Genomic DNA, 23,370 nt, shown 5'->3' with positions numbered 1-23,370 from the left:
CCTTTCGAAGGCTAATTATGACCTCAGATTAGCAGGTTTAATTGCTCCAATTTACATTTTTCCAAACCCAATTCTTTTTGGTTATTTATGCTTTGAAGCTGAATCTTGAGTTCGTCATGAAATTTCTGAGTTACTAATTTCACTGATGATGGGAGCAAGGATAAACACCAGAATGTGAACTGGAATGTGGGTTACACTTGAACATGAACAAATTGCAAACAAATGCATTCCTGTATCAGCATTTCCGCAATATTCTCCAGGCTGACATTTCTCAGGTTAGTGCCGCTCTTAAACCCACTCATTCTCCCGTGGGAAAAAAATACTCATGATGGACTTACAAACCGAAAGCAGCTCCTGACACTGGGTTCCACATTGCTTCCACCAAATGCTGCTACCTCGCCAAGCTGGCGTGGGATCTGAATGGCTTCATGTAGGAGAAGGCTGAGGTGGCGCTGATTACACAGACTTGCTGAGTCACTCACTTGCTTGTACAAGTCTATAGAGGGAATGAATATCAGGATGTTACATTTGGTAAAATAACCAGATACAAACAGGTGATTGTGCAGTGGCTTCTTTCAGGGCAGCATTGATGTGTCATTAAGCTACGGAGATGGTTCTGGGGGTTGATAGGCGGGCTAAATGGTGAAGAGACAGGAAGTGAGAAGTAAGAACTTGCATCTATAATGTACCTTTCATGACCAAAGGACGTCTTCACAATTTCTTAAATACTTTTGAAGTGCAGCCAATGTTGTAAAATACATTCAAACGTGGTAGTCTTAGTTGAGCAATTAAAGGGCATGATTCCATCTTGTATGATTGCACTTGAATTGTCTTTCTTTGAGCTCCTCCCCACTATCTCACCTTTGAGCACCTCCCCAGCCCCTTCAACACATACAGGTTTTTGCAGTGTGCAGATTATTATAATCTTATGTACATATTTTTACTTGTGTTGGTGTACTCGATAATAGAGCTAGTAATTGCATGACATTGGAAATACTTCAGGGTGAATATTTTAAGGACTGACAGTCTGTGAACCCAACAAAATAAGGAACATTTGTGCTGGGATATGAAATCGTTCTTGCTTTATCCGTCCACTATCAGCATTAAGTATAGCCAAAGACAGATCGAATGTAGATTGGATATAGATAATCTTCCCTCTGCACTTAGCCCATTAAATATTCTTGATCTGATGCAACAATGGACTATGATTAAAACCCTTGCTCTGCCTTCTCAACAGTCATAATTTAGTAACAGTAAAGCTTAAGGGTAAGTTAAGCTGTCCCTAAACTATCATATTAAGCACTCTAATCTGAGATGTCATTATAGGTGCATAATAAACCTCCCAATCATTCTCAATATGAGTCTTGGTCTGAGAAGAATATTCCCTACTGCATGTCTTTGATTTTGCAATTCTAATATCAGTGCATTTAAAGATGATTAGTAATAAAATAAACTTTTGGTAACTTGGTTCATATTGATAATCAAAAGCACCATTATGTTAGACCTTTAAACTTGACAAGTTCCAGGACAGCTACACCATTGGTATGTTCCTGGCAATGTGAACATTACCTAGATATGTCCTGTCCTCTGAAAGCAGGGCAAATCTGACCTAGCCAATGACCATCCTATCATTATAACCTTTGTCCAAATATGGACCAAAGAGCTGCAGTCCACAGGTGAAGTGAGTGTGACTGCTCTGGATGGCAGCATTTGATAGAGTGTGGCATTGAGTAGCTCCGGCAACAGTGGAGTCAATGGGAATTGGGAAGAAGCACTCGACTGGTTTGTATCATGCCTAGCACAAAAGAAAATGTTTGTAATTGAAGATCAGTTATCTCCACTGTGGGGCATCACTTGTGGAGTTCCTTAGGTTGTGTCTTACACCTGACCATCTTTAATTGCTTCATCAATGAATTTTCCTTCAACATAAGAGCAGAGGTGGGGATATTTGCAGATGATTTCATAATATTCAGCACTATTGGTGACTTCTCAGATACTGTAGCAGCTTGTATTTGTATTTGATAAGACTTGGACAACTTTAGGCTTGGGCTGATCAATGACAAGTAATATTCATGACACAGAAATGCCAGGCAATGACTATCCTGGGGATTATTATTGATCAGAAACGGAACTGGACCAGCTACATATATACTACACAAGCAACTTGGAATCTGGGAGTTCTGTGATGAGCAACTCACCTTCTGATTTCCTAGTGTGGTCAGGTGACCTCTAGGATTGTTACAGAAATATTGACATTTTTCATGAGAATGGATAAAGACTTGAAATGTGGAAGCCAAGTTTAAACCTAGCTGGTCTCTGCAATTTGCAAACTGCTGAGCTATAACAGACTGTATTCATGCAACCAAGCCTTGGACAATCAACTTCCCTTCGAAACTAGACAGGCTTGGAACTGCCTGGCAAAATGTGAATAGCCACATTGTTTCAGAAGGAATCATTGTCTCCACCTCCAGTGATTCTGCTTTGTTGAAGAACTAGGTGACACCTAGCTCAGTAGGATGCTAAGGCAAAGACAGACAAGGGTAGCACTTGAAGGTTCAAAACCATGTTCTGCAATTTCCAAATATGGAAAGTAGTCACTTTCATGGATCTTTCTGCCCCAACCTGATGCTAGCATTGAACTCAAATCATAATCTTTGAGAAACGTGCAAAGAAAGGGATTAACAGGGCAACGTGGAGTCCCAGCTCTCTTTACTTTTGCACCTTCTTCAATGGCCTCTCCAGGAGCACATTTGACTTGCAACCGAGATGCACAGCGTCTCTAGCTCCTTGTGCCTTGTGGTGAGCATCATCATACTGACCAGGGCCAGCGAGACCACTTCAGTGAGACAACGTGAAGACCAGAACTAGTACTAAACAAAAGGGGAAGCCCCAACCGATAACTGTAGATCCTGGAACATCAACCAACTCTTTAAGACCACTGTTCCAGCTTATTGGATGGGTAGTACCAGTCTTTTCAGACAAATACAGCAGTAAGGACCTATGGATAGGGTATAGTGAATCCTCAGAAGCATGTTAGAAATAGATAGCTAGTGTAGAATTGAGACTGTTTATTTTGAATTTTAAGACTATTTATTGAAGAGTCCTGTGAAGAGCTTGAGGGAGTCTAGTAGAGTTTAACTATAGTCAAATCTGATAAACATTGTTTTTCCTTGATAAAGTATTCAATAATGTTGTGTTGGACCTTTCTCTGAACCTTGGCCCTTTCTTAATCTCATCATGAAACATGCATGAATTCAGAAATTAAAAATCACACAACACCAGGTTATAGTCTAACAGGCATGCTTGGAAGTACTAGCTTTCAGAGACTGCTCCTTCAACAGGTAACTAATCATCAATGACCTGATGGAAGAGCAGCATTCTGAAAGTTAGTACTTCCAAATAAACCTGTTGGACTATAACCTGGCGTTGTATGTTTTTTTAACTTTGCCCACCCCAGTCCAACACTGGCACCTCCACATCATGAATTAAAAAGAATTACCACAAACTTGTCAAGATTAGTCAGCATATGTTTACCCACTCTTTCACTTTACAACTTACAATTCACATGACATGTATGTGATAGAATACTCTCCACTTGCCCGGATGAGTCCAGCACTAACAGCACATAAAGAACTTGACACCATCTAGGACAAAGCAGCCTGCTTGATTGGCACGCCATGCATCACTTTCAACATTCAATCCTTTCACCTCTGCCATGCAGTGTCTAAAAGATGTACAGTAATGGGCCAAGATTCCTGCAACAGCATCCTCCAGACCTCTGACCCCTACTTTCAAGAAGGACAAAGCACATATGTCGGAACATCACCTCCTCCAAGATCTCCTCTAAGCCACACACCACCTTGACTAGGAAATATATACTTTTGGAATATTTTTTGTATGTTACAGTGAAGATAAAAGCAAACTATTTGTTCACTTTATCTGCTATTTCCCCATAATCTCCTGTTACCTCAATGACAGATTAGAGCCCTTAAGTACTATAGTCAGTTTTCTAATTTTTACTTCCAAAATGTGTGTTTTTTTTGAGCAAGTCGAAAGGCAAACATAAATTACAGAGCTGTCTGGCAAAGTCTTATGTGGGACTCATGGCATGCTATACCCGATGAGTGTGTGGGATACCTCAAGCAGAGACAGACACATACTAGGGAAAGATAATGAGTCAGCTGACTGCCTAAACCCTTTTAGCAGAAAGGCATCAACTTCCAGGAATATATAAAATAAAGATTTCAAAATGGGTTCCAACTGTGATGTTTGTGTTCTCATGGAAGAAGGTGTGCTAGTAAACTGAGGTACTGATGTGTATCAGGCTGAGTTGTGAAGGTCACAGTTGAAGAACCACCCACCAGTTTATCCCTGTGCCACAAGTAAAATGATTCTTTTCCTCTGAGTGCTAGATACCACCCAGCTACCAAAGGAAGTGTCAAGAAAATAGGACATAAAATGACTCCCTCGATGTGAATGCTGACAGCTGTCAAAGGAAACCAGGACAAAAGAATTGCAAACAAACTGTAAAGTCAAAAATCTTAAAAACAACTGTTCACCAACTATCCATTCTTCACAAATGATCCCGAGAGACTGATCTGTATAACTTTTAACTTTAATCTTTTTTAGAGTCACTTCTTTTTCCTAATCCATGTGTATGGGTGTTGCATTATTCTTTCTTTTCATGTTCATTAATTAATAACTCACTGATTCGTTAATTGAAGAAAGCTTAGGTAACTTGGTTCCTGGGAAAAAACGAAATCTCCCTTTTTTCAAATTTTCAAATTCTTGCTGTGAGCAACTGAGAGACCAAGTGAATAAAGAGGGGAACTAGTTCATCACTCCTCTTGTAGGAGTTTAATAATATTGGATATCCGTCTGGGAGCTTAATAACTTGGGGAACCTCACCTGGGAGCTGATTATTACCTTTCCATTCCCACTATTGAGATGACCAACCCTCACTTTACTGACTTTTTCTCCTTTTTAAATACCTGTAGAAATTTGTGCTCTTTGTTTTTACTTTGCTAGAATGCCTTCTCTTTTAGGAGAAAGTGAGGACTGCAGATGCTGGAGATCAGAGCTGAAAATGTGTTGCTGGAAAAGCGCAGCAGGTCAGGCAGCATCTAAGGAGCAGGAGAGTCGACGTTTCGGGCATAAGCCCTTCTTCAGGAATGGCTTCAGCCCTTCTCTTCTACTCCAGTATGTTCCTCCTTTTTAACCTTTAGTCTTTATCTGCTGCCTTTTATATTCTCTCCAAACATCTGACATGCCACTTTGAAAAATTATAAGCTTTTTCCTTAAATTTGATAGTTTCATAATTTCTTTAGTTAATGGTGAGCCCTCCCATTAGAATTTTTCTTTATCATGCAAATCTACTTACTCCGATTATTTTGAGATATCCTTTTAAATGTCTGCCGCTGCAACCCTATTGATACATCCTCGAGCCTAGAATTCTGATTCACTTCAGCTAGCTCAGTTTTTCATAGTTCTTTTAAAATTTAAAATATTAGTCTTAAAACCACTGTTTTCCATTTCAAACTGGATTTAAAATTCAATCATATTGTATTCCCTGCTACCCAGGAGTGTCTGAGGTGATTAATTTATCCTGTCACATTACATAATACCAAACCACTAATACATTGAAAGTGAAGCACTTTGACATGCTCTGGGAAATGTAACAAAATGATGGAAAAAACACAAATCTTCCTTTCCACCTTTATGTTTGATATTTACACTGATATTTCTCCTCCACCTCTGCATTGCACAAAGTGATAATTCCAGTCTTGAAGGATAGAACTCGGATCTTTCCATTGCGACCACTAGGGAGAGATGAAAGAACAAAAAAAATATAAAAATGGTTCCAAAGCAAGAAACCAAAAACAACTGGCATCTAAAACCTGAAATCCTATTTACATCAGGTCAGGATTGACTGTGTCCGTTAAAGTCTCCTTTACAAAAACAGAAGTACCTTTGAATGTTCCAAGAGTTTGCCTCTCTGCCGAATGCGGTTTGATTCTGATTCTGTGTGAGCCAGTTGTTTCAATGTGAGCTTTGACAATGAGGAGTATGAGTTAATTTAACAGCACAGCTTAGCTCAGTCCTGTTTTCATTCAACATTCACACGTGTGCATTTGAGCGTAAACAGGCATGAGAACTCTGGTGCGTTTTTCTGCCCCTTAGCTCACAAGTCTCAGAACCAATTTCAGAACATTATCTGTTGCATTATCATGAGGCAGGACAGTTATCAAATCTGGGTATTTCTTAATCTTAATGGCTCTTTGCATATTCAATCATTGATTTACTGGGGATCAGATGGGAAATACAGGATTCATTTCTCTTGTTATAACAGAGACTGACTTTTTAAGAGCTGTTAAAATGTCTTATGCAAATTAATACTTCCTACTCAAAAATTTGAGAATAAAACCAACCTTCATTCCAGTTTGTATGTACATGATTACACTCCTCTACAATTTTGGCTGTTTTCACATGATGAAACTACTCACCGTTTACCTATTCTATTCAGGAGAAGTTGCTGTCTCCCAATTACACAGGATTGCATTGGATTAATGGCACAGAAACAGACCATTCAGCCTAACCAGTTTTTATGTTTCTGAGACCCTCCTGCCATCTTTTCCCTTTAAATCTACTGTTATAACTACCAATTCTCTTTCCCCCTTAAATGACATTTATTTGAGCTCCTGCCTTTGGTGATGTATTGTATATTTTCATCATTGAATAAAAATATTTCTACTCAATTCCCGATTGAATTTCTTGGTGCCTGTCTTATACTGGTGGCCTTTAATTGTGCTCTTCCCCACAAGAGGAAACATTCATTCTGCACAAGCTCCATCAAAACCTTTCATAATTTTAAAGACGTCAATTAGGTCACCACTTAACCTTTTTCTAAGTGAAAAGAAATCTAGTCTTTCCAAATGTACAGCCAAATTTCTGGTTTCATCAGTGTAAATCTACCCTGCATTCCCTTGAGTGCCTCTACATCTTTTTTTTATAATATATTTTTATTGAGAAAAAATACATTTTTTAATATCACAACAAGTACAAAACAATGCAATTCAAACAGTACAAACAAACCTAAAAAATAAAAAATATCCCCAACCCACCCTCATAGACAAATGTATAAACATATATAGAAAAATATAAAATTAAAAAAAAATTGAAACTAGCTATTTAACTAACTAAATAAATAATCAACAACAAACAAATAAATAGTAATAACTCAGCCCAGCCAAACAAAACGCTCATACATTTGCAGTTCCTCCACCCTGGATATTGGACTCGTGAAACACAATTATTACGGCTATATAAAAGCCCTTGTTAGTGTGGCAGATAAATCTGTGTCCAGGTATTCCAAAAAGGGCTGCCATGTCTTGTAAAAATTCTCAGTTTATGGTGCCCCATATATGTGAGAAAATCCAGGAAAATATGCTCCATAACAATCTTCCACCTACCTGACAGGCCGGAGGGGGGGCGGGGGGGACGGTTTCGAATGCTGAACCTAGCAACATATTCTTTCTTGCACAGAACGTGAGAATATTGAAAAGTTTTTCTTATGCACGTCTGCAGGAAATACAGTGGGTAGGCCCAAAAGGAGAGAGATAGGGTCCTTCTCCACCCTTACACCTTGAATGCTCTCCATTGCGTCCACCACAGCACTCCAATATGTTTGAAGCCTACCGCAAGACCAAAGACAATGGGTAAGAGCGCCCATACACACCTTGCACTTGAGACATGCTGAAGGTACCCCTGGTTTAAATTATGACAGTAGTCTGGAGCCAAGTGGACCCTGTGGGGAATCTTCAACTATAAAGCATGGGTCCTATTGCAAACTGATACCTTCCTTGCATTCTCCCAAATATCCGCCCATGCCTCTGAGGAAACTTCAACATCCAAATCTCTTTCCCACATCTTGCAGAGTCGATCAGACTCATCTGAGTTGGCACCCCCCCAATTGATGATATAAAGTACTGACAGAGAGTGTACTCTTAGCACTTAGCACCCCTTCTCTATGTCAGATGTGCAGGGATCAGTCAAAAGTGTGATTTTTTTTAAATAAAATCCCTAACTTGAAAAAAAACTTAAAATCCCTAACTCGTACTACCATACTAACTGATTGAAGGACATCATTACGCCTCCCTCAAATAAATTGCCCAATCAAGACACACCCCTAGCTGCCCAACATTTAAATCCTGAATCTATCACCCCAGTTGAAAACCTGGCATGCCCACTAAAGGTGTAAACAAAGATGTTTTGCCAATATTGCCTTCTCTCTGCCGAATTGCCCTCCATGCTTTAACAGCATTGATGACTATTGGGTTTGGCAATTTTCCCTACCTGTCCTCACCTTGTCCAAAAACAGCAAACTGGTAAGGGGGCACCTTGCCTGGGAGGCTTCGATATCTAGCCATATTCAAAGAGGATCCCCACAAGCCCAATCACTCACGTAGGTCAAAAGTGAGCTCAATTGGTAATTTTTAATGTCTAGAAGGTCCACTCCCCCCAATCTGTGAGGCAACTGCAGTTTGGCTAATTTAATGAGGGGCCGCTTACAATGTCAAATAAAGGAGCTGAACCAGCCGTACAGCCTCCTGAGTATTTGTTTATTGAAAATCAGGGGGAGCATCCGTATAGGGTACAGCAGATGAGGGAGGATATTCATCTTAATAAGCACTATCGGACTCAACCAGGAGACTGGAAGTGCCTCCCATCTTTGAAGATCTTGTTTAATTTTTCCAAATAATTGAGTAAAATTGGCTTTAAACAGCCAATCCAGAACTGGAGTAATGAATATGCCCAAATACACAAAACCCCACTGTGACCACCTAAATGGGAATCTATAGTCACTCTCAACAGCCAATACTTCCGTAAGACCACCCATAGGCATAGCCTCTGATTTAGCAAAATTAATCTTATAACCTGAAAACATGCCAAACGCGCAAATGCATTGTATCAGGTGAGACAGTGAAACTGCTGGATTTGCCAAAACAAATTCGGACATCGTTTGCATACAGCAAGATCTTATGTAATTTTGACCCTACTTCTGGAGCTGACTTTTTGGGATCCCCACAAATGGCCTCTGCCAATGGTTCAATCACCAACATAAAAAGCAATGGTGAAAGGGCACGGCCCTGCCGGCTGTCCCTAAAAAATATTAAAGTTGCTTGATCGTACCACATTGGTAATGACCACCGCAAGAGGTACACAGTAGAGAAGCTTTACCCATCTTATGACAACTTCACCCAAATCAAACCGCTCTAGAGTATAGAAAAGGTACGGCCACTCAACTCGGTCAAATGCCTTCTCTGCATCTAAAGAAATCACCAATCCCTATATTGACTGCTGTTGGCATGCTTGAATTACATTAAGCAGCCTCCAAACATTAGTGTAGGATCTGCAACCATTTATAAAGCCTGTCTGATCCTCTTTAATAATAGAAGGTAACACAGTCTCCAGCCTTAGAGGAGAGAGAGGATTTTAAAGTCCACATGTAAGAGCGAGATAGGTCTGTACGAAGCACAGTCTTCTGGGTCCTTCCCTTTTTTAAGGATAAGTGAAATATTGGCCTCTCTCAGAGATGGTGGGAGACAATCATGACTGTATGAATCATTAAACATATTCAGCACCGGACCTGACAATATACTTATAAATTCCTTATAGAATTCATGGGAAGTTCATCAGGATGGGCACCTTTCCACTGTGAAGCTGCCTCACAGCTTCCTGCACTTCTTGCTCTGATAATGGGGCATTGAGAAAGGACTGTTGTTCGGGAGTCACACCCGGGAGCTTCAGATCTCTAAAAAAGGATTCCATTTTGGCCTGCCCCTCCTCACAATCCTCAGATTGGTATAAGTTAGAATAAAATTTCTGGAACGCCACATTAATCTTTTTAGAATCCATGTTAAGTTCCCAGACCCTTCCCTAATCGCTGTAATGGTTTGTGGGCACTTCTCTTTCTGGCAAGGTATGCTAAGTATTTGCCTGGCTTGTCACCAGGCTCATATAACCTTTGCTTTGCAAAAGCCAGCTCCTTCTTTGCCGTCTGTGTGAGCATGGAATTTAGTGCAGACCGCGGCGCTGTAATCCTCTGTAGTTTGACAAACGAGGGTCTGCCAAAGTAGACCTTCTCGGCTGCCTTCAACTGTGCTTCAAGGAGACGTTGCTGCTCACCCTTCTGCCACTTCCTAGTGGTGGAATATGAAATTACCAATCCCCTAGCATTGGCTTTGGCAGTTCCCAGCGAACAGATGAGCTATCAACCAAACCTACAATGATGTCTATGAACACCCAAAATTCTCTAGAGAAATACTCCACAAACTTACTATCCATGAGGATAAAGGGATCCATTCACCAGTTCCTTTGAACCCACTGTAACGTCCTTAATTTTAACCATAAGGTACACTGGAGCATGATTAGAGATGGTAATATTAACAATTGTACAAGATGCCACCAGATCCAGGGTTACTGTAAGGGTCAGAAAAAAATCAATCGTCATGTGACATCTGTGTAAAATTCCTGTCTGTAGGGTGGAGACACCTCCTGACATCCACCAACTCTAATTCCCCACACAGATCCACTAACTGTTTAGTTTGTACAGAGGGTATCAAGGGACCTTTGGGCAACCTGTCTACTGTGGGATCCATGAGACAGTTAAAATCTCCCCCTATAATGATGTGCCAGGACTTGAGACTTATCAGTTTAGAAAAAGCATCTACCAAAAATTTAAGGGGATGAGCTGGGGGACAATAAGCATTTAAAACACCGTATTCTTCCCTCTTTATCAAGGCTTTAAGAATTGCAAACCTCCTGAATGAATCTTTAACACATTCCAATAATTTAAATGAGAAGTTTTTCCTAACCAATATAGCCACTCCCCTACTTCTGGTATTAAATGATGAAAAATAAACTTGGTCAAAGCCATTCTGCTGTAATTTCAGATGCTCCTTGTCATCTAATGTGTCTCCTGTAACAAAGCAATATCCATCTTCTCTTTTCTAAAACTCAAGAGTACCTTCTTCCTTTTAATTGGTGAGTGACTTCCCTTGATATTCCAGATACACTATTTAATCAAATCATTAACTATAATCTTCTACAATTACATTTAAATTCCAGAGAGGAGGAACCTGAACCACAAACTGTTGAGCCTTAGTGTCACATGATCCATCAAATATTAAAAACTACATAAACTAAAACCATTACATTTAACAAACCCACAAAACTAGTAAAAATTAAAAACAACAAAAACCAAAGAACAAACCAACATACAAAGTGCCAACAGCGCTGAGTAGAGGAACTCACCCCCTGCACAGAGGGGGCAACTACCCATCCCAAGCTGCCCATAAATAGGCATTTAACCACTCCAACTACCTTCACTTCACCCAGCTAGAGCCGCACCACAAACACAAGCGGAAAAGAGTAAACACACTATAGAATATCGATATGAATAAAAAGCATTCTTTTATAACAAAAGGGGGAGATAAATACCCCACCCATCCATTGGTATATCCTAACTGAGAAATTGAAAATGTACATCTTAACCACTACAAGACATAGTTTAAACCAAATTATTATCAATAGAGGAAAAAAAAGAAAAATAAAGCTCTAACCGGATTTCGTCCGTTTGCTTTACAGAATGATAAACACATACCCAAACAACACTATTTATACATACTAAAATTGTTCAAATTATGTTAGTTTGTCCACAAAGTCTCTTGCCTTCTCTGATGTGTCAAAGAGATGTATGGATCCATTTAAGGTGTTGCGAAGCACTGCCGGATATCTCAGGGAGTACTGAATCCCAGGATCCCTCAGTCTTCTCTTAACAGTCTTGTCAGATTTTTGTATCTGGGATCACCGCTGCTGAGAAGGCCTGAAAGAACATGATCTTAGAGCCCTCGTAAATTAGGGCCTTCAGATCCTTCCCCTGGACCTTGGCAGCCTCCATGACTCTCTCCTTATCCCGGTAATGATGGAACCGCATCAGGAGAAGATGAGGATGTTGACTCAGACCTGATCTCAGCACTCCGACCGGGTGAGCCCTCTCTATCTTCAATCCTCTCATACCAGCCTCCATGTCAAGGAATTTCAGAAGCCAAACCTTAACAAATTCCGCAGGCTACTCACTTTCCTTACCCTCAGGCAGACCGATGATCTGAATATTTTTTTCTCCTGCCCCTGTTCTCAAGATCGTCCACTTGGTCACGCAAATTACAGATCTGCGTCTTCAGCACTTGGATTCTATCCTTGGATGAACTGCCATCAGTTTCCACCACTGTGACCCTGTGCTCCACCTCATCTGTCCACTTCTCCAGGTCTCCCAGCTGCTGCTCATGCTTCTGCAGCATGAGAAAGATTGGAGCCAGCTTCTCTTCAATCTGTTTCCCCAACATATCGCGAGATTTCGAGAGCTCATTCACCAGGTTCTGGAGAGTAATCACCTCCGAAGCTGCTGCAGGCTGAGCTGCAGACCAGGCTTCGAATGCTCCACCTCCCTGTTTCTACATCTCTGGATGGCTGAAAACACAGGTAAGTTAATTTTTTGGGACTCCACAATCTTTCCGAAGTCCCAAGAAATCCAGATGACCTGGGTTCGGCGGGTTAAAGGACCATCCTGCTTGTGCTGCGATGCCAAGTTCTGCAGTGCGATCTTCTCAGATCACTGCCCTTAGATCCCCACCTCTACATCTTTTGTTGAAATGATGATCAGCTCTGCATGTAGTACTTTAGGAATGGCTAACCAAGATTCAATACAAATTCAATACTACTTTCATCCACGCGATCATTTTTCAATTCTACACTTTTAGAAATAAAGTCTAGTATTTGATACTTTTTAAGGCTTCGCTAACTTCCTATGCAACCCTTAGTGATTGGTACACTTATACTCAGATCTCTTTGTTTTTCTAATCCATATAGATTTATATCTTCCAAGTAGTGAGTGACCATTGTATTCTTCCTACTAACATGCATGACATAATTTATGATTGAACTTTATTTGCTAATTATTTCCCATTCAGTATTAACATAAGCCTTCACTACGGTGCCAGTGTCATCAAAGACACTTCGCTCCTACAACCTCTTCCATCAGGCAGAAAATACAGAAGGCTGAACACGTGTATCAGTAGGTTCAGGGACAGTTTCTTTCCAGCTATTATGGGACTATTGAATGGACTTTCTAACCTCAAATAATGCTGATCTTGCTGACATTGTTGTCTCTTGCATGCCCTGTGCAATGCTACCTGTATGCCTCCATCTTAATTTTTTGTTCTGTACATCATTGCTTACTATGATCGGCTGAACTGCTCATAAACAAAGCTTTTCACTGTATTTCGGTACACGTGACAATAAATCAATCAATCAATAATGTCAAACCATGGATACCTTTTTGCTTCAATGATGTACCTATTGGAAATAATTCAAGACTTTCCCAAACTTATTTCATATCATTCTTACAGCAAACAGAGAGAACTCTAATCCAATATTTTGGACTGGATTGTGATCCAAGGTGAATGCTGATAGTTAACTGAATGAATTAACCATGACCCATAAAGTATTATGTTTATCATAATTTAATCTAAAGAAAGTGATGTGTTACTATTCATGCTCAACTGTCAGGCAAAGCAAATCATAAACAGAGAGATGAAATTAAAACTTACGTGTCATAGACATTGAGGAGCCAGTTAAGACACATGTCCACAGAGAGAGGCACGTTAATGATGATCCCACGCTCCTGCTCAAGGTGATCATACATGGCAGTGAGGCACTGGATGATTTCCAGAACATCGATTGTCTGGTCACTTTGCTGTAGCTTGTACTGAGTGAAGATATTGGAGGCACTGGCCATGCTCAGCAGGTCCACTGACAGTGGATAACGCAGACACAGAAAATGAACAATGTAAAACATGCTATTTACAATCAGCATAATGTCACTAATGAAAATGTGTTGCTGGTTAAAGCACAGCAGGTTAGGCAGCATCCAAGGAATAGGAAATTCGACATTTCGGGCACAAGCCCTTCATCAGGAAATATCCTTTTTTAAGGATAAGTGAAATATTGGCCTCTGTCAGAGATGGTGGGAGACAATCATGACTGTATGAATCATTAAACATATTCAGCACCGGACCTGACAATATACTTATAAATTCCTTATAGAATTCACTGGGAAGTTCATCAGGACGGACACCTTTCCACTGTGAAGCTGCCTCACAGCTTCCTGCACTTCTTGCTCTGATAATGGGGCATTGAGAAAGGACTGTTGTTCGGGAGTCACACCCGGGAGTTTCAGATCTCTAAAAAAGGATTCCATTTTGGCCTGTCCCTCCTCACAATCCTCAGATTGGTATAAGTTAGAATAAAATTTCTGGAACGCCACATTAGTCTTTTTAGAATCCATGTTAGGTTCCCAGAACCTTCCCTTACCCGATAATGTCACTAATGACAGTATAAGAAATTTAAGAACAAACTCCCTAGACATCTTCTCCAGAATGAAAATGAATTGCAGTTAATGTTCAGTGTTTACATTTAAATGTTAGCCCAGCAATATGTCACAAGAAGATAACACTTCCCCTTAAAAGCAGTAAGTTAGAATAATAGCCTGCCACCTTGATTTTTAATATCCTTTTCCAAATGCAACAGATGCTGTCTGATGGCTTTAGAAATCTCTGATCAGAGCACAATTCCCACCCCAGGCAACTGTCTGTGTGGAGTTTGCACATTCTCCCCATGTCTACATGCATTTCTTCCGGGTGCTCTACTTTCTTCCCACAGTCTAAAAATGTGCAGGTTAGGTGAATTGGTCATGCTAAATTGCCCGTAGTGTTAGGTGTAGGGGAATAGGTCTGGGTGGGTTGCTCTTTGGAGGGTCAGTGTGGACTTGGTGGGCTGAAGGGCCTATTTCCACACTGTAAGTAATCTAATCTAACTAAAAAGAGAAACCATATTTGAGAGACAAGGAGCAGAGAAGTTTCATAGTGTTGACTGTTCGTTTGTGGAAGGTGAAACCTCTACCTTTCAAAAAGTTTTCATCCTCTTTCCATTTGTTTAGGTTTTCCTGTGATGCACAACCCACTTCAGCTGAAAAGACAGCAGATTGGCCTATTCCCAAACCTCAAACTGCAAACCCCACCTTGAGAGGAGGCATGGATAACTACAGGACAGTAGTAAGTGTTCATCTTTGTAGGAAGGAGCTGGCCTCAACTTAGCACTTCCATAAGCAACATTGCTAGTAAAGCAGGTAATGCAGTCCTGAAGCATACACTGTATATGGAGCTATTTCACTAATTCAGGATTGATTCGCTATTGTCTTTCAAGGCAGGCAGGGTATGTTTCACATGATCTCTTCGGAGCTGAGATTTCTTAATACTTTTCCTTTTGTGTTTCTAAAATATTTTCGTTACACTATGGGCAAACAGGATATTTAAATGAAAATCCAGAGTTTTGCTCATCAGATTTTAACCAATTCAAGTGGAGAGATCTTGACTTTATGAAGTAGTAAAAAACAGGCGATAGTAAGTCAGTAGACCAACTTGTATTATTTTTAACCTCAACAGAAACTGGAGTTGGGAGAGATGATTTTTTAAAATTCACTAATTTTTCAATTTTGCTTTAGGTCAAGATATACCCACAAGTGCCTGTGGCTCATCAAATTTAATGGGTAGGAAATCGGCTTGATTGTCCAATAATAGGACCACAATGTCAGAGGTACTGAAATGGTAGGAGCATCCCTGTAGTTGAGGCTTGAAGTGCAAATAAGGGCTTCGAGGCAGGTCTACAAACTGAAGGAGTTTCAGGACAAGGGTAATGTGCAACACAATTAATTCAAGTTGGTGAACTTATATGTTATTCCAAATCAGGTTCTGAACTAGTTTAACTTTGTTGACAGCCCAACATAGATTTATATGAGCTTAAGACACGGAACACCCCCCACTGCCTGAAAGCCCATTGGCAGACAATGCAGTTCCTTGACATAGAAATCAAACTTACAGCGGAGTGCCTTCTGCACACGCCTCAATTTCATGGCAGTTCTGTAGGCTGAGAATTTGATGTTATTCAGAGCAGCTGTTACGAAAAAAGTAGAAAAGAACAAAATATCTATTACTCCACATTATTCTCCTTGTGAGAGGGAATTATACTACATTTGTTAATAAGTAGTGAATGATTCAGGATCATACTTCCAGCAGAACAGCAAGAGAGAGAAATGGATTTGCAAAGTCAACAAAGAACAAAGAACAAAGAAAATTTACAGCCGAGGAACAGGTCCTTTGTTCTCCAAGACTGTGCCAATCCAAATCTACTGTCTACACCTATTGCCCAATTCCTAAAGATCTGTATCCCCCTCTGCTCCCCACCTACTCATGCATCTGTCCAGACGAACCTTAAGTGAATCTACCATGCCTGCCTCTACTCCCTCTGCTGGCAACACATTCCAGGCACCTACAACCCTCTGTGTGAAGGACTTGCCATACGTATCCCCCTTAAACTTTTCACCTCACACCTTGAAAGCATGACCTCTTGATATTGAATCCTTCACCCTGGGATAAAGCTTATCGCTATCCACCCTGTCTATAACTTTCATGATCTTGTAGACCTCAACCAGCTACCCCCCTCAATCTCCTTTTTTCTAATGAAAACAATCCTAACCTACTCAACCTCTCTTCATAGCTTGCACCCTCCATACCAGGCAACATCCTCGTAAACCTTCTCCGCACCCTCTCCAAAGCGTCCACATCCTTTTGGTAATGTGGTGACCAGAACTGTACACAGTATTCTAAATGCGGCCGAACCAAGTCCTTTACAATTTTAATATGACCTTCTCTTATACACAATACCCCATCTGATGAAGGCAAGCATACCATATGCCTTCTTGACCACTTTATCCACCTGTGCAGCCACCTTCAGGGTACAATGGACCTGAACTCCCAGATTTTTCTGCTCATCAACTTTCCCCAAGGATCTTTCTTTTGCAATATAGTTAGACCTTGCAAAATGCATCACTTCACATTTGCTCGGATTGAACTCCATCTGCGACTTTTCTGCCCAACTCTCCAGTCTATCTATATTCTCCTGCATTCTTTGACAGTCCCTTATGCTTTCTGCTACTCCACCAATCTTCATGTCATCTGTAAACTTACTGATTAGATCAACAATGCTCTCTTCCAGATCATTTATGGAACGCCACTGGTCATCTTTCTCCATTTCGAGAAACTCCCTTCAACTACTACTGTCTGTTTCTTGTTGTTCAACCAGTCCTTTATCCACCTGGCTAGAACACCCTGCACACCATGTTACTTCACTTTCTCCATTAGTTTACCATGGGGAACCTTATCAAACACCTTACTAAAGTCCATGTATATGACATCTACAGCCTTTCCTTCATCTATCAACTTGGTCACTTACTTAAAGAACTCTATAAAGTTGGTAAGGCACGATCTCCCCCAAATAAAACCATGTCATGCTGCAACAGTTGGCATCAGTAACTCAAGTGAGTTTAATTTTTCTTTTTATCCATATTTCAGAGAGGTTTCCAACCAACATCTGACTCACTGAATGTCACAGGGCTGCTGTGAACATCTGGAATAAAGTATGCCTCGGAGGTCAAACTTGGATTGGAAATCTTACCAAGTGACTGGTACAATTCGGTCATCTTTGGGTGATCCCAGCATGTGGTCTGGCCCTGATGACTAAAAGAATAAAGAAAGAACATTAGATGACAACACTTTTTAAAATTTGCTGAAAATCTCAGAACAAGAAAGCAATTGGGTTGATACTGAAAACAAAATAATGCTGGAAATCACAGGGGGTCAGGCGACATCCAGAGAGAAAGAGAGCAAGCTAATGGTTAAAGATTAGATGACTTTTCATCAAAACAAGTGGGATTGATATTTGAGTCATGACTTGTGATGAATTACGAGGCAATTGATTTGAGAAACTCTCTTATGATAGTTATGGATCCTCATGGAGGTATGATAGCTACTTAAGAAAGACAAAAGTCAATAACTAATGTCAGGTTATGACCATATTTTCAGGTGACATTAGAAAACAAATGCATTCTTTGAGTTTTGATCATTGAAATAAGATGTCAGCATTGGAAATCAAATAAAATGTTCCCACATTTCCATAATTCTGCAGGATGTGATTCATTTTTGAGTATTAGTTTATTTATATTGGTTATGCAATGATGTTTCATCTTGGTGGGTTTTTTCAAAAGCGAATGTGAATGTGAGTTGATTTGCTACAAGAAGATCCAGTGTTGCTCAATTTAGTCGTCACCTGAACACCCATCCATATACCTTCCAGCTGGAATCATTTGCTAGCAACAAAATAACACAATATTCCCTACTGATATCCCATTCCTCCAGAGCCCAAGACCACCTTGGCCAATACTAGTACCAGAGCTGAAAATGTGTTGCTGGTTAAAGCGCAGCAGGTCAGGCAGCATCCAAGGAACAGGAAATTCGACGTTTCGAGCAAAAGCCCTTCGGCTTTCGCCCGAAAAGTCGAATTTCCTGTTCCTTGGATGCTGCCTGACCTGCTGCGCTTTAACCAGCAACACATTTTCAGCTCTGATCTCTAGCACCTGCAGACCTCACTTTTTACTCAATACTAGTACCACTCCAGCATTGTGACCAAGGCCATTTTAGCTCTGCAAAGCAGAGGTTTAAATGATTAAGTTTAATCTTTTGTTAGTATATAGAAGATAAATCTGCTCAATCACCCATTATACCCCTCACCTGGTCATCAGAAGAGGCATGGCAGCCAGTCTGAAGTACCCAATTCACATGATTCCTAAAATTATCCCATCTCACTATTACAGTAGGCAAACAGCTACTGGAGAAACAATGGGGCACTTGCTTTAAATATCACCTTGTGCAGATTACTTGTAAGTATAAGCCTTGGCAACATTTGTGCTCTTCCAGTCAAATCAGGAATGGATCAATACATGATATCACAATTTCCTAGATACTGATCACTGCAGATATTGTCATGGGTCCAGAGAACCTTTCCTTTGTATGGATTGAGGATGACTGCTATAGGAAACTATAGACGCTGTTGAAACCTCATCAATAAAAGCAAACATCTGTAAATACCTCTCTGAAACATTGTTGACCTCCATTCTCTTATTTGCATGCAAGTTATTTTTACAACTGGAATAAGCCAGTTTACCATCAAAACCTTGCACTGACATGGCATTTCAAAATGGCAAATTCTCATGCTTGTAGATTGTCTGAGCTTGAAATTTTAATGATGTTATGAATTCGGGATGTTTTTTCATATTTTACTCATGCCTAATTTGGAAGATGCTACATAGTAGAGAAATGCATTTGAAAGACAACTGAGCCAATTAAATGCGACATCTAAAGAAGCATCCTTCAATCCAATTTTTAAATTCAAAAGACACCTAATCAAAAAGGAATTAGTCATAACCTTACATTGTTACAAAAATAGTTACAAAATGAGAACATCTTAGAAAGAAAAAAAATCAGCAAGAAAAAGTTAGAATAATATTTTAAGCGTGTCTGTTGCATTTTTCTCTTCTTATTTTAGATTTCCAAGATTTACCTGATATCATCTACTTGAGACGAGAACTTCCCCAATTAAATCTAATGCCACTTCTTCAAAACAGTCCACATAAACATAGGACCATGAAGTGCAGATGCTGATGTTGGACTGGGTGGACAAGATCAGAAGTCAGATGACACCAGATTATAGTTCAACAAGTTTATTTGAAATCACCAAGCTTTTGGAGATTGCCCCTTCATCAGATGAATTGAAATAAACCTTTTGGACTTTAATCTGGTGTCGTCTTAGTTCTGACCATAGGGCACAGTACAACACTTAGTACCTCTGAAATATCAAAACATGCTGTTAATTTTCCCCTTTGCTCACATAGTTCATAACTATCCATGGTATGAAGTGGTTAAAGAAAGTACAGAAAGCTTGTCAAATGATTATAAGTTCAGAAATTGAGAATAAATAAGGAGAAACACAAAGGATGGCAGAATACAACAGCAGTCATGGTTGCTTGAATGGAATCTCTCTTCCTTTGTCTAACTTAGTCTTTAATTGCTCAAATTGTGCAACGATTCAAATACAATCACAAAATCATCATCAAGCGGACTTTGGTCAGGTGCGGTTTTGTGCACATTGCCCCAGCTACGGACAATATCATGGATAGCTCCCTGGTGATGTTAATGACCATATGTAATGTCTACTCTGTTTTAATGCTACCACCACAATTTTGAGACAATTTCATTAATTGACAGTTTGGACAGAATTGCAAATCAAAGATGTCTGAAGTTAATTCTGATTTGCATCAATGAAGTCACTGATGTTACTGCATGCTTCACTCTTCTCTCAGATCTGGTATATCACAATTCAATCTCACCCATCACTCTTCAGTCTCTTGCCTAAATTCTGTCTATCACATTGGTAAGTTTTAATATGTTTGCATTCCTATCTAACCCATTTCATCACAGGCACTGAACATTTATATTAGGAATCTTAATTTTAATTTGAAATAAGTTAGCCACCGAATGAATCAGGAATGCAATGATATTCATATAACAAGTGCTGGAGAAACTCAGCTGGAGAAACTCAGCAGGACTGATAGCATCTGTGGAGAGAGGAGAAAAATTACAACTTTGAGTCCACTTTGTTGCTTTGAGTATATGCAATGAAATACAATGTACAGAATGGAATATGGAGAGAAAATTAAACTGCCTATAATTTGATCATTCAGGAAACTTTGATACAACTCTATCATAACTTCTGCTACTGAAAAAAGCAACACTTGCCATTAATCTGCCCTTGCAGCAGAACACCATCTGGTTTCCTGCCAAGGCTATTTCTTCTAGCTTCAGTGAATCTTCCTCCTTTCAATCACAAACATTTGCTCTCCAAAGTATTCACTTTGCACTGTGGATAATTTAGTAAATGAAATGAATGTTAAAGAGTAATCAATTTGTGCTTTCACACTGATGATATGAGTGTTCATTTTTGCCCAGGATCCTAAACATGTTCTTCTGAATAAATAATGCCTCTAACATGCTGGGCCTTTTGTTTTTTTAACAGCTTGTCAAACAGTAATTAATGGGAGTGTGAATATTTATGCAGGACTTACTTCACACTCACATCACGTTCATTTCTCCCATTAAAAGGTGACATGAAAGAGAAAACTGAGCAGGCAACATTCAAAGAAAACAGCAGGAAAGATCATATTGTTGATAAGAGAAGTTCCTTTCTTAAAAAAAAAGTTCTAGAATATAACATGCAACTTCTGGAATAATGGAAGGAACTCAAAGTGACCAAGTTCAAGGTCACCATGGAGCAGGGACTGTAAGACACACCCAACATTTCCAGTTGTGCGGTCTTCCTGATTCACAAGGTATCATTTATTCCACTTGTTGTTTGTGCAGGTTACGGCCCCCTTTTATATAAGAGCTATTTTATACCAAATATTTAGAAGGTATGCAAATTTGTGCCCTAGAATAACAACATTAGCACTGATGGAAGATAATTGCTCCAACCTTTTTGATTTGTAGCTCTGCCTAAATTGGGTCAGGTTGTATAGTGATGGACCAGCTGATTTTACTTGCTCTTCAACATTGTGTCTATGTACAAAGATTAAAGCTAAATATCAAGAAGTGTTTCCATCCTGAGGAGCCCAACGATTCTCTAAGTGTTTGAATTCAAAGACTGTCAGGTTGGCTTGAAAGGGACTTTGAGAACTTGCTGGTCTGTTAGTGTAGCATAGAGAAAGTTGACATGTTTAAGTGGTCAATGCTGTATGCTTTACAATATGGTCATTGAAAGAGGCATTTATATGGAATGAATGACCTTCCATGCATGTCTGGGGATAGTGGGAAGGAATGATTGGCAGGTATTTGCAGAGTGCAGATCTGCCTTCCCACCTCCTTCTGAGTAAGTCAGGGACAGGAAGGTTTGTGGGCGGTCTTTCTGTCTGAACACAAATTGACATCCTTAAGACAGCAATTAATACAGCTCCTTTGGCACAGGCTAAACAACCGATGTTCCACTCCCAACCATTCCAAGCCATATACATCAGTCAAGCAGAATACAGTCTATGTATTGTGCCCCTAAATTATTAAAAGTTTCTGCATAACATGTACCTCTAATGGAGGCAGGTCACATTTGAATATCAGTTTTTCTATAATGTTTGAGTTTTAGTGTAAATCTGTAAGATGTATCTAAGATGTATATGATTCACACTATATTCACCTCTCACTCCTCATTGTAACTGAGGTAATGCCATTTCTCGAAACTCCATCTCCTGTGTCCTTTTTTTCCTGACACTGAGTGATTCTTCTCAGCACGCTCATTTCAATTTAAGATTTTGTTAATTTTAACCTTCCCTTCAGGCACTATTTATTTAATGCTTATATTTTCATTTTCATGATAATTGGCCTTTGCCACCTCACTTCTCTTTGTCACCCCTTTGCTTGCATTTCTGACCCTTGCCTGCCCAGTCTTGCCATTGTGCACCAGCTATAGCACCTCAGCTAGGAGGTAGGCTATCTCTGTTCTTGTCTTTTTATATCTGCCAAGATATCCTGTACTCATCACGGCAGGTTCTCATTGTTCCATGTGCATCCCTGTACCCAATTTCCCTCTAGTTTGCTTCCTACCACCCCACTCCTTGCTTCTCACAACTCCTACAACTACTTCCCAGTACTCTTAGATCTGCTGTCTATATTTTAGTGTGTGGCAGCACTAGTTACCTAACATGCTAATAAATTATTTTGTTAACTGTATGTGTGGCCATTTTGCAAGGATACAAAATACACTGAAGCAAGAATTATGGTTGGGCCGAGAGGAAGAAGGGATAGGGAAAGTCCTGGAAGTGGAGGTGTGTACTGAAGTTTTGGGGAAAGAAATGAATGGCGGACAGGAGAGATATGGGGCAGGGAAGTTGATGGGAAGAAATAATATAAAAGAGGAAGTGCACTCGGCTATTCACAGGATTTGTTGCACTTTTATTTTCGTTCCTGGGATGGTAATCTTCTAGTCTGACAAAAACACAGCCGAACCACATTACAATAACATTCATTTTGGGTTTGTTTAAGTTTACAGACTGCAGAAGATGAGAGGTGACCTAGAGCACAATGGAATAATTAAGTCCTGAGGTAACAAAATACTTGAATGGGGGTTTCAGCCGCATATGAGCTGTGCGTCATATTGGGAGATTGACATGCTTGAGCTAAACTTTTCACAATAACTAAGCCTTTCTTTGCACTCTTTCTATAAAGTTCTGAATGTAATTTTTAATATTGACCATTTCCTTTTCTTGATGCAAAAATGATATTTATCTGCCTGTCCTCGGCTCTTCATACAATCTAGGTT

General features: G+C 39.9%; 1 protein-coding gene across 1 annotated transcript in view; it reads right to left on the bottom strand.

Moving 5' to 3' along the window:
• The window catches only part of drp2 (dystrophin related protein 2), a 75,290-nt gene that overhangs the window by 5,433 nt on the left and 46,487 nt on the right, over nt 1–23,370 (bottom strand). Inside the window, exons 8-12 of the mRNA XM_060832217.1 lie at nt 17,629–17,690; nt 15,994–16,068; nt 13,668–13,869; nt 5,734–5,819; nt 339–496 (exon numbers count right to left, since the gene is read on the bottom strand). Of these exons, the coding sequence (XP_060688200.1) occupies nt 339–496; nt 5,734–5,819; nt 13,668–13,869; nt 15,994–16,068; nt 17,629–17,690 (583 nt within the window). The remainder of the gene's footprint in view (nt 1–338; nt 497–5,733; nt 5,820–13,667; nt 13,870–15,993; nt 16,069–17,628; nt 17,691–23,370) is intronic.

Source organism: Hemiscyllium ocellatum, chromosome 11 (assembly GCF_020745735.1).
Source record: "Hemiscyllium ocellatum isolate sHemOce1 chromosome 11, sHemOce1.pat.X.cur, whole genome shotgun sequence".
Classification (NCBI taxonomy): domain Eukaryota; kingdom Metazoa; phylum Chordata; class Chondrichthyes; order Orectolobiformes; family Hemiscylliidae; genus Hemiscyllium; species Hemiscyllium ocellatum.
Note: the sequence above shows the minus strand (reverse complement) of the source record. Positions and strands in the feature narration are given on the sequence as shown.